This window comes from Vidua macroura, chromosome 18 (genome assembly GCF_024509145.1).
Source record: "Vidua macroura isolate BioBank_ID:100142 chromosome 18, ASM2450914v1, whole genome shotgun sequence".
NCBI classification, from domain to species: domain Eukaryota; kingdom Metazoa; phylum Chordata; class Aves; order Passeriformes; family Viduidae; genus Vidua; species Vidua macroura.
In genome coordinates this window covers 12,226,112-12,238,138 of record NC_071588.1, presented here as the reverse complement: position 1 = coordinate 12,238,138, position 12,027 = coordinate 12,226,112, and the positions used below count along the sequence as shown (strand labels likewise).

The following is a 12,027-nucleotide window of genomic DNA, read 5'->3' as shown; positions in this document are numbered from 1 at the left end:
CCTCCTTCGCCCCGCCCGCCGCATGCGCGCAGCGGGCCCGCACTAGGCCGCGCTCCGCCCGCCGCCGCCGCCGGGCCGCGCTCCGCTCTCCGGGCGCCGCCGCCCCCCGCCCGCCGCCGCGATGATGATGATGGCGCTGAGCAAGACCTTCGGGCAGAAGCCCGTCAAGTTCCAGCTGGAGGAGGACGGCGAGTTCTACATGATCGGCTCCGAGGTGCGGCCCGGGCGGGAGCCGGGCCCGGGCCGGGCCGGGGGACGCGGGGGCCGGGCCGGGGACGCGGGAGGCTGCGCTCAGGGCGAGAACGGGGCGGAGGAGAGCCCTGGTGTGGGGGGAGCGGCCTGCCGGCCCCGCGGGTCCCCTCTGCCCCGGTGGGCGCTGCCCGAGGGCCTCAGCCGTGCTGGGGGGACGGGAGGGACCAGTGCTGCCATAAGGGCGGCCCCTGGGACCCGCACGGGTACGTGAGGAACGGATCCTCCCCGATCGCAGCCTGAGGCCCCGCTCCCGATCACCGAGAATAATTTCTGTACACCGTTGTTGAGGGATTGGGGTTATTTCACGTGCTGTGGGGCTTCTGGGCTCGGGAGCAGCACCAAAATGAGCCAGTAGAGCTCCTTCTGCCTTGTGCACAGTCTGGTGAGCAAACACCGGCGGGCAGTCTCAGCACCCCGTGTCTCAGCACCCCGTGTCTCAGCACCCCGTGTCTCAGCACCCCGTGTCTCAGCACCCCGTGTCTGTGCTGTCCCGTGCTGTCCTATGCTGAGAGGGTGTTGAGCCTCCCTGACAAAGAGCCTTATTCAAGCAGGAAACACTGGCCCTTTAGCACCAGGGAAACAGCTGAAAACAGGAAAAAGTGTTATAGCCCCCAGCTTGATGCAGAAAAGGGACTATTGGCTAAGTTTAACTGCCAGCTCTGTAGGCTGAGCAGTGACTGAACACCCCTCTCTCTCTCACGTGAAATGTAGAGTTTGAAAGCAAACTGTACCTGCAGTCAGCTGAGCTGTGAGGCTGCCATACCAGGTACATGGAGAAGAAAAAGGATTGTCTTTTTTATCTACCATTAATTTCTGTCTTAAGAGAAGAGTGAAAAATATAGCTAGAAACAAAGATCAAAAAAGAGTCTTCTCAAACAAGGAATAAAACCTTCTTGTGTGGCAGTCTGCCAGTGTCCTGGCAGTCTAAAATTTGATTTCAGAGTCTAGAAATAGTTGTGTTGTTCAGCAAGGCCTGCTGTAGCTTTCAACACAGGTGAGGATCTGATGCCAGGAAGAACAGAACTGCTTTACAGATGGTAAGTAAATCAGAAGGAAGACTATTGGCAGCAATCACATTTTTGATGTTCAAAAGGTTTAAAACAATATACAAGTCTCTGGGCATTTGCTGTAGTCACATAATGTCTAGATGATGGGGAGGTTCAAAGTAAAAAATAATGTGTCAGAGCTGGGTTTCTGGTTTAGTTTTATTCCAACTGAGTGTTGCACAGATATAAAAACTGAAGTACAGAAGGGGTAGGTTGTTCAAAAATACATGCAAATGAATGGAGTGTTTTCCTATTAAATTTCCTATTATCAGTAGAGGGGAGTTATTTTGGATCTAGTGAAGTAAGATAGCACCAGTGAAATAAGTGCTGATAAAAATTTTGTTTTCTGTATTGCCAGAAAAATCGCGGTGCTATTTGATGCCAAACACAGCACAAAACTCCATTAAAAACACCCTCTTAAGAGGTCCTTCTTATCATTAGAAAGAGCTGAATTTCTTCCAGCCTCTGCTGTAAGTCTCCTAAATGGAATTCCAGGCCACATGTCCACTTCTCTTCTTGCAGGTGGGGAACTACTTGCGCATGTTTCGGGGCTCCCTGTACAAGAGGTACCCCTCGCTCTGGAGGCGCCTGGCCACGGTGGAAGAGAGGAAGAAGATTGTGGCCTCTTCACACGGTGAGAAGATGAGTAAACATTCCCAGAAAAGTTTATCGAAAATTTTGCCTTGAAAAACTGTTCCTGGTGATTCAGAAGCTTGTGCACCTTGAGGGCTGTGTGAATCACTTCAGACTGCCCCAGTGATGGAGTACCCTGCAACGGTGGCACTGGTGGCTCCTGGCTCAGCCTGGCAACAAAGAGCACCTGATCAAAAGCATTCTGAAATGGAAACATCCCCCATGGAATTCCTGGGGTTGGCTACATTCATCACAAAGCAAAAGCCACATCTCCAAATCAATACCATATTCCAGAAGAGACTTTTTTGTAGACTAAGAGAGGCGTCCTTGTCTCTCTCATCAGATAGGCAGGAGTGTTGCAAGGATGCCCCATTGAAGATGTGCATCTTTGCTTAACTTTGCTTCTTGCAGGACTGGATGTTTGTGCCTGCCAGAATTTGTGGTGTGTTGCTACTGACATGGCTCCTACAGGGAGAATATTGGTATTGTTTTTGTTGAGGGACTAATAGCAAGCAGTTAAATTTCTTAGCGATATGACTTCTTGTATGTTCTGTAGACTAAGCATAATAAAAAGAATGGTTTACTCTGGGTTTATGTCTCTTTCCTCCAAGTATCCTGCTGACCTCTTGCTTTCTTTTTTCCCCAACAGAAAATCAGCGGTCTCACAGTCCCCGAAGATGTAAGTCTCATCTGTGTGTTATTCTTAGCTGTGCTAGAGGAAGAATGTCCACGGTGACCTTTGGTGCTATTGCAATAATGTTAATGTCTAATCCTCTTCCTCTGATCTCTCTCTGTGGTCGTCCTAATTGTGCCTCCCAATCCCATGCCTAACTCTCCTTTCTCAGAACCTTAGCAGGACTCTCCAATGCAGATGGTCTCTGTCATTCAGCAAGAGCTGTCCTGAGGTCTCTCCCCCTTCCCCAAGTCTTTAACAGCTTTTGTATCAATCCTTGCATCTCTGTTTCCGACCTTTATGTCCACTGACCATTGTCTTCTGGGCCTTGTAATTATCTACAAGAAGATGAAGCCCAAAGGACACTTGTATCTCTGTGTTAGTCCCTCCTGCAGTGACAGAGAGGGTTTGTCACTATGTAGCCTGTCAATGCTACAGTATATGTAGCCCTTTTCTGAATTAATTATTGCCATCTTTCCTGGTAATAGATCATGGCTACACAACATTAGCCACTAGTGTGACGCTGCTAAAGGCCTCTGAAGTGGAAGAGATCTTGGATGGAAATGATGAGAAGTACAAGGCAGTGTCTATCAGCACAGAACCTCCTACCTACCTCAGGTAAGCAGTGTTGGTGAGGCCGAGCTCAGAATGGCACTGCTTGGAAAATGTCCGCTGGGGCAGGAAGCACGAGAGTTCCCTAAGCCCAGGCCATTGTGCAGGGCTTGTTTGCCAGTCTGCATTAAGTATTTGCAGTGCTGGGCAAATGGGGATCTCCAGAGTGTAAGGATTGGGTTACTGCCCACATAAAACAGGAAGAAAAATCTAAGTGTTTGTTGATACAACTTCTTTTGCAATTACTGCATTCCATCTGTAACAGATGTTTTACAGAATGCTCTCTGCACATGCTGCCTTTTGGAGACCTTGCATTTCTCAGCAGTCCTTTTGTAAAGTATAGACAGAAAATCCAAATATGAATCTAGTATTTATAAAGGTGCACCTGGATTCATATCTGGTGGATATTTGCGAGCTGGAGAATGGCCTTCCAAGAGGCTGATGTGGAACAAGAGTTCCTGGTGGAACAGTAATGTTGATGGTCCCAGAATAAAATAGCAGGAACTCGTAATACACTTAGAGTTTAAAATTGCACCCTTCCTTAAGTAGCAGTGGTGCTGAGGGCCTGCAGGTTAACATCCAGTCTCCTTCAGAGAACAGAAGGCAAAGAGGAACAACCAGTGGGTGCCGACCCTGCCCAACAGCTCTCATCACCTGGACGCCGTGCCGTGCTCAACAACCATCAACAGGAACCGCATGGGCAGGGATAAGAAGAGAACATTCCCTCTGTGGTAAGACAGCTTCCTGCTTCTGGAAAGTGGGAATAGTTACCAAAATGACATGCTGCCAGGGTAGTCCTGATGACTTCATGTAATGCTGTGATTCATCCCCAGCTGACAAAAAACCTACAGGTCATTAACTTGGAGGCTCTTAGTTAAATGGTGTGTCCTGAGGCTCTGTGTTACAGTAGCCATCCATGGCTCAGAGTGGAGGCTTTTCTTTTGTCAGGAAAATGGTTCATTCTTTTCCTGATGAGTTCCTTCTACTTCCTGCTGATTTGTTCAGCAGTTGTCATTTGAGAAGCCTGCGGACCCTTTTTGTGAAGGACAGGCTGCTTCTCACTGACATGTACCAGTAACTTTGATCTAGTTTGTTTAGTGGAAAATGCTGCTGAAGCTTATGACTAATGTTTTTTTCCATTATAAAACTTAAGGCAGCCAAGATAAATTTAATCCTAGAAAACTTCCTTGTTTTATTTGCAGGAATGTGTTATGATAGATGTAATAAAAGGTGATAAACTGGCATTACTTGCTACAGCCCTGTAAGCTTGCATTGAGGAGTCTGTAGACAGATCGGGGAGTTGGAGCGTGGGGATTGCTTCCAACAGATGTTGCCTTCCCTCTGTGGATGCCAGATGTGTCATGTGCTCGTTGCATATACTGCGTTGTTGCTCTCCACTTCAGCTTTGATGACCATGACCCAGCAGTGATCCATGAGAATGCATCCCAGCCAGAGGTTCTGGTTCCAATCAGGCTTGATATGGAAATTGATGGGCAAAAACTCCGAGATGCATTTACGTGGAACATGAATGGTATGTAGCAAGGAGAGTTTCCTGAGACTGGAGAGGTAAAGTTGTGTCCATCACCAAATGTCCTTGCCCCATACAGACAAAGCTTTAAAGCTCTCCCACTCTGGATTGTATTCAGTGCTTGCATCTGTTAGCAAATGCTCTGCCACTTCCATGGGTTGCAGTCATTCCTGGACATGTGTAGTCTGAAGAGTTTAACTGGCAGATTTTCTTGAGCCAGTTCATCAGCACAGTTGTCTGAGAGTACTCTGTTGGCTGAGGTTAATGGCTGTGGCTTCTGTGGCCACACTGTCTGGATACCATGGAGCAGGTAAAGAAGCCTTAAGTCCCTGTCAGTGTGTCTGCCCTTACAGACCTGGCACAAAACACCCTTTTAAAAGCAAAAGGTAATGCATTTGAGATTCCCTTTGTCACCTTGCCCTGTGGGATTTTGTGTGTTTTGCAAGTGGCAGACATTAATTTCTAAGGAAGTTTACAGTGTTCATTCTTGTTCTGTAACAGAAAAACTGATGACCCCAGAAATGTTCTCGGAGATTCTTTGTGATGACCTGGATTTGAATCCTCTGACCTTTGTCCCTGCTATTGCATCTGCCATCCGACAGCAGATCGAGTCGTACCCGACTGACAGCATCCTAGAGGATCAGTCAGACCAACGAGTTATTATTAAGGTAATACAGGAAGGCAGCAGAATGAGAGCTGAACCATTTGGGTTTCTCCAGTTAGGTTATGGGGGACTAAGAGTACAAAAGCTTCCCTCAGAACAAAGGAGCTCTTAATTCCAGTCCTCCAACCAGATTCCCCTTTGTTCTATGTATTGAGAACAGAACCAAGGTGACAGATGATTAAACATCCATGTGCCCAGCCTCTGAGATGGTGAAATAGTTCAGTTAAAGCATTGCCATCTTCCTTTGGAAGAGCAGAGCCTTGGTGAGCAATGCTGAGTTGTCTTCATGCTACTGAAATGAAGAGTTCAGTTAAGGAACTCTGCAGATTGAACTAGGAGTTACTGCTCTGTTCTCTTCAGCCTCTGCCTTGTCAGTTCAATCACCTTGGACAAACCTTTGTGAAAATGGAAACAAATAACCTGTTTCTTCCCTTATCTCCAGCTGAACATCCATGTAGGAAACATCTCCCTTGTAGACCAGTTTGAGTGGGACATGTCAGAGAAGGAGAACTCACCAGAGAAGTTTGCCTTGAAGCTGTGCTCAGAGCTTGGCCTGGGCGGGGAGTTTGTCACGACTATTGCCTACAGCATCCGGGGGCAGCTGAGCTGGCACCAGAAGACCTACGCCTTCAGGTACTGAACTGCCAGCTCCTTGTCTGGCTCTGGGGGTGTTTGTACTTCATGGGCATTTGCATCAATGCTGACCTGATTAGGAAGGTTTTGTTTGAAATTAGTCCTTACGGCTTGCACCCATTCTGTCCATCTTAAAATTTTTTTGTGCTTGTGCCTAAATATCTTTTCCTGATGGGTCTAATACATTTCAGGACCAAATATTGATGAAATGTCAGCTTCTCTTCACAGAATGAATTAACAGGGATAGTCCCTCTTCTAATGTAAGGTCGTGATGAGCCCCAGATACATTTTTTGTTTTGTTAGCTTTGCCTAACTTGGGCTATCCACTGTTTCAAGCTTTGGATTGATGAAAACTGTGCCTCTCTACTGACTGATGTTAGAGGTGGGTTGCTCATAGGCCCTTCTCACAGCTGGAATGCAGCATTGTCAGGTTTCATTAGTCAGCCTTGTAATTTGTCTCCTAAATGGTTTCCAGTTGTGCTGTGCAGCGTTCTGTGGTGAGTTCCTGCACTGATGTTATCCACAGCACAGTGCTGAGTCTGCAGCTGTAACATCCTTTAATGTACACTCAAAGGTTTTGTGACCTCAGGTCATGGTGACAGTCTGGGAAGTTTAAGAGTTCAGCAAATGCTGTGTTTGCAGAGGAGGGAATGGCACTGTTGACACCAGTTTTGTAGGGGTCGAGTCAAGGAAGCAGCCCAGGGAAACATGCCCAGCCCTATCCTACCTCAGGCAGAGGACAGGGACTAGTTGGAGTGGGAGTAAGCAAAGAGGAGCTGGAGACTGTGGGGAAGCTGGCTGCTGCCATGAGCTCTGCTCCTTCTTCCTGCTCCATCCAAAGGGTTCCTGTCTGGTCAGCTTTCTGTGAGAAATAAACCCTGATCTGCTCTGGCCTAGTTGCTCTTGCACTGGTCTCACTCTGCTTCCTCTGGGTATAGTTCTTATCCTGCCAGTCTTTCACAGCAACTGCCTGATTCTAAAGTGATCCCTAGAGTGATTCATATTAGAAAATGGAAAGGGACCCTTTAGCACATGTGAATTAAACTCTGAATTAAATTGTTAGAGTGTGTGTCCATCCTGCTGATGTCCCGTGGGAGGTGGCTTCTACCTTTCCCTCCACAACCTTGGACTGATACTTGCAATTTTGGCTTGGGACTATATCCAGCAAAAACAACAACATCAAAGCAGTGGGGTGGGCATTCCTGAGAAGTGATGGGAACTTGCAGGGTGGTAGATGAGAACCTGACACATGTTGTGCTGCAGCACTGTCTGCATTGTGGCCTGCAGTGAAGTGTCTGTCCCTCCTGCCTGTGCTTCTCCATGTACTGTAGATATGCAAGAAAGTAATCTGTGTATGTGTTGACTCTTGGGAGTGGGGTTCATTTCTCCCTTTGCTTCTGCTCAGTCACTGGAACTTGCAGCAAGCTGAGTTTTAGTCAGTACTGCCCAGGCTCGTGTTAATGCCAGCTTTACACTATTGTCTCCAAAAACACGTGTTGGGCCATGGTACCAAAGGGTGCTTCCTCTTAGGGGTAGTTCATACAGGCAGATTTCAGGCCTTCTTTGCACTGTGGCAGTATTGCAAGAGGCAGAACAAAAAACTAAAAAAGGAACCCCAGCAGAACAAAGTACATAGACATGAGCTGTTCAGAGAGAAAAAAACCACCTAATTGAAACCTCGTTTTTTTGTCATAGTACAAACATATCCTCCTCTTCCCTTTTTTCTTCTAGCAAAGGAGTACATTTGAAACCTTACAGTGATTAATAATATTTGGGTTCTGTGGTTGGTTAGTTCCTGAATTTCCAAACCACAGGAGTGGTGGTTGCTCCAACATCATTCCATTGATGTAAGGAAAGGGTCTGCTTTAGATGTATCAAAAGAACTTTAATATCTCAAGGGACTGGGGATTTGAGAAGTCATGAGCCTCTTAATCATCTGAGGGAGAGGTGAAGCTGTCTTTTAGTTGATGAAAGCCAGGGCACTTTTTTCAGCTGGGCTGCTCTGTGCAAAACAAGGAGAGCCTGAAGTCCAGTGGCAGGGCAGGACTGGAGGCAGACAGCAAACTGCTGCCTGTGGGATTTTCAGGGGCTGTGGGCTGTGATGTTCCCTCCTGTGTGCTGAGTGTTTCTGGTGGCAACACACAGCACCTCACAGCCAATTGTGCCTTTGAGACCTGAATGATGGCACAGGTTCTCCCACACACCAAACCCACGTGCCTGAGGAGTCACCTTTCCAAAAGATGACATCTCCCTGCTTTGTTGGTGTGCCCCTGACACTACTGCCAGAGGCCAGGAGCCTGAGCAGGGGCAGTGCCTTGCTCTTCTGGGATCCCTGTAGCTGACAGTGCCTTTCAGACATTCTGGCAGCAGCACTTTCCTCCTCATCAGAAAAAGACAGTGGAGGAGGAGCTGTCTTACTGTAGAGGCTGGGAGATGAGGAAGGATTTTTCAGTTTCTCTCTGATTCTTTGCTAAAGAAATGTAGTATTTGAATTGCTTTGCAATTAGGTTATGCATGAGTCCAGCTTTCCATCCCCTATTTAATTCAGTGAATGCTCAGTGTTAAGCATAGTGAGGTAGAGATCATGCTATCACTAACAAAACCCCAGTTAATATCTAATTTTGCCTGGAATGTGTGGCATTCTGGGACTAAGATGAAATTCCTGTGTTTGAGTGTTGTTTAGTGGATGTCAGCAGTACTAGAAGTAGATTTGATTAAAGCTTCCTCCCTGGATCAGATACTAAAGGCTCTGGATTAATTTTTCATGGTAGCATTACTTTGAAGACTTGTTATTTTAGATTATTAGCTTTGATGCAGATGTTGTGTGTTCCCATGATGATTAGCATTTGAGTTCTTTCCTGAGGGAATGAGAGGGCTGCCTGTGAGTGCTGAAATCCTGTGTAGGGGTGCACGTCTCTGGGGAGGGGGCCAGATGTGTGTGCACACCTGTCCCAGGGCTCCTCTCACACACACACTTCTGCAGCTCAGGCTGAGCCACTTTTGAGAATTCAAAGCAAACATTTACATTCCGAGGCTCCTCTATATTTATGCTGGGCTTCCGGCTCCACTGTCAATATTTGGGAAGCTACTCTTGGTCAATTCCTGTTGACTTTTACTGAAAAGCAGCTAGTGAAGCAGTAAATATTTTGTGCATGTGATAATACAGCTGGTCAGGGCAGAGGAATCTCTGAGGAACAGATCTTGTGACCTGGGGCACAGCCTGGTGTTTCATTGCTTGTTAGCCACAGCAGATCCTTAAAGTCTGCTCTTTCCAATGTCAGGCTCCCAAGAAAGACAGATTTTTGCCAGGGAAGAGCTGTCAGGGGTGTGCTAGGCAAACTGCAGCTACAGAGAGCTGCAGAACAGCCAGGCTGGACAGGGAGCCCTGGGAGCAGCCCTGGGACAGGACTGGAACAGAACAGCCAGGCTGGACAGGGAGCCCTGGGAGCAGTCCTGGGACAGGACTGGAACAGAACAGCCAGGCTGGACAGGGAGCCCTGGGAGCAGTCCTGGGACAGGACTGGAACAGAACAGCCAGGCTGGACAGGGAGCCCTGGGAGCAGTCCTGGCTCCTGGGCTGCACTGGGAGAAGCGCTCCCAGGACTGATGGACTGGGAGGAGCTGTGCTTTTTGGGGTTGAACCCTGCCAGCCAGGGATGTGACAGCCTGTGTGGGAAAGAATTGCAGGTCCAGCACAAATCCCTCTTCAGTGCTGGCTGGAGATGGGTGTAGCTGCTTTCCCAGAAACTTCAGGTTCCACAAGGGTGTAACCAGGAGCCTGTGGTGACTTCAGGGACCCAGACTGTACTAAACAGAGTGAAGAAGGAATGCTGAAGCCTGAGACACTGTAAATGATGCTCTGTTGTCCCTGGGCTGGTGACCCAGAGGAGTGCTCTGGGCCCATTGATGGATGTTGCTTTGTTGCCCTGTGCCCTGTCCTGCAGCGAGAACCCTTTGCCCACCGTGGAGATCGCAATTCGCAACACGGGGGACGCTGACCAGTGGTGCCCTCTCCTGGAAACCCTCACAGATGCTGAGATGGAGAAGAAGATCAGAGACCAGGACAGAAACACAAGGTACTGCCACTACTTTGAACGGTTCTCTTGGCCAGTCCCTTGACAGAAGCTCCAAGCTTTGATGTTTATCTTTCCCTACTGAGAGCTAACTGTCAGGATGTCAGCCTTGCTCACAACAGAAGCTTTTTAGCTTCAGGGTATTCAGGTGTCATCACCTTCCTCCACAAACATTGAAATGTCTGCTCTACCATCTCCTGCTTGCAGGAAGTTTCCTTTTTTTTTTAACCCATTTTTTTCTTTTCCTTGGGCTCTTTGTTTGTATAGGAAGGCATGAATCAAACATATTGGAGTTTCATGCACTGTCACGCTCCCTAGAATCCTGCCACAAAGCTTCCTTTAATGTAGTGTAAAGTTCAGTTTGATGTAGCAATGGACAAGCTCCCAGCTCTAGCCTGAGTGATACCAACCTGTTTGCCAGCACGGGGAGCACTGTGTGGTTCCAGGAGCAGCTCTGCCTTCCAGAGACCTGCTAAGTGATGTTTGACAAGCAATCGAGAGCTCACACCTACTTGATGAAATTCTTCCTGGCAGATATGAAGGAATGGCTAGTATCTCTCCAAAAGATACATTGTAGAAACAGTAAATATACCAGCTCAGCGTTTTCCCAGGATGTTTTTTTAACTGCTGATTAACAGTAGCACAGTCATTTTGTATATCAGCTATGGCTGACTGAAGAGTTTACAGTAACAGTCTGTTTTCAATCCAAGTTAATGACAACAAGTGCCCTAACAGCTGTTAGTGAAAACAGTGTCTTTGCCTTATCAACAGGGGCACTCTCAGGTGACTGAGGAGTTCTGGCTAGGAATAAACCTGTCTACAAAATTGACAAAGCTGTGGCAGCCTCCCCAGAAGCACTGGTTTTGGTCAGACCTCCCATGTGTGTAACATGCACTTACTGTAGCTCTCTCTCTTTCCCTTAGGCGCATGAGACGTTTGGCCAATACTGCTCCAGCCTGGTAACCTTCCTGTTGTGACACTGGTGCTCTTCCTACAGACTTTATCCCTATTCCTCTCCCCAGATGGATCTAGAATTGGCAGGGGTCTTTCTGTCTCTGAAGGGGACACACATTCCACTTGCCATGAGTTCCCAGTACTGCTGACTTCTGCCCCCACCCCCTCCACCCCAATGCCACGTCCCAAGAGCGCTGTGTGAACAGCGTGACCTAGCTGAGACCTGTGGCAGGTGTTGGAGCCCTTATATACCTGTGTGTGGACAGTGTAAAGATTCTTTTCTATAGGTGCAACGTGCACTCCTAGGACAACTTTTTAAATAAAAGGAATGCATACAACGTAGGCTGAGTTCAGTAAGTTTGCATGAACAGTGAATCTCACCATGTTTTGTGCTATTCTGGTAACTGAGCAGTCCCAGGGCCTAATATTAATGCTTTTGGGTATAGTGCTGAACACTCACATGCATTCAGTTTTCCTGGGTGCTTTACTTCAACAGGTACAACAGCCCAAAACTTTTTGGTGCAGGGGAAAGTAAGAAAGAGATTTAGAACTAGAAGCAGCAAACACTCTAAGGATTGGTCTGTTACCAGACTTGGCACAGTCTGTAATGACCTTGGGGAGATGTTCAGCTGGTTTACTCAACAAGGTAGAACAGTTTAACTGGAATTACAGACTTGAGAGTCATTTCTGTCAGATGTCAGCCTGGTGTGTGGTCAACCCTGTTTTCTGTGAAGACTGCACCTGGAAAACAGCACAGTCTCTGCACTGGTACAGCAGGTAGAGCCTCCACTCAGGGACACTGAAGCTTCTCTGCAGCCAGTGCCTTTGCTGTGGTCACTGTCAGCACACAACGCTGCCAGCTGCAGTGCACGAAGCACTCAAAGCAAAGTGAGTGTCATGAATGCCCTTAGCACTGCAGTGTTAGGATTTTGCAACCTGAAAAGCAACCTGTCTTTCTC

At 47.7% G+C, this 12,027-nt stretch overlaps 1 protein-coding gene across 1 annotated transcript; it reads left to right on the top strand.

Moving 5' to 3' along the window:
• Window positions 1-35: 35 nt before the first annotated feature.
• Window positions 36-11,410, top strand: SMARCB1 (SWI/SNF related, matrix associated, actin dependent regulator of chromatin, subfamily b, member 1). The gene is made up of 10 exons (XM_053993887.1): window positions 36-214; window positions 1,821-1,932; window positions 2,581-2,610; window positions 3,093-3,222; window positions 3,810-3,947; window positions 4,620-4,747; window positions 5,246-5,412; window positions 5,851-6,041; window positions 9,986-10,117; window positions 11,038-11,410. The coding sequence occupies exons 1-10, from the start codon at window positions 122-124 to the stop codon at window positions 11,075-11,077; spliced, it is 1,161 nt and encodes a 386-aa protein (XP_053849862.1). The 5' UTR covers window positions 36-121; the 3' UTR covers window positions 11,078-11,410.
• Window positions 11,411-12,027: the final 617 nt, after the last annotated feature.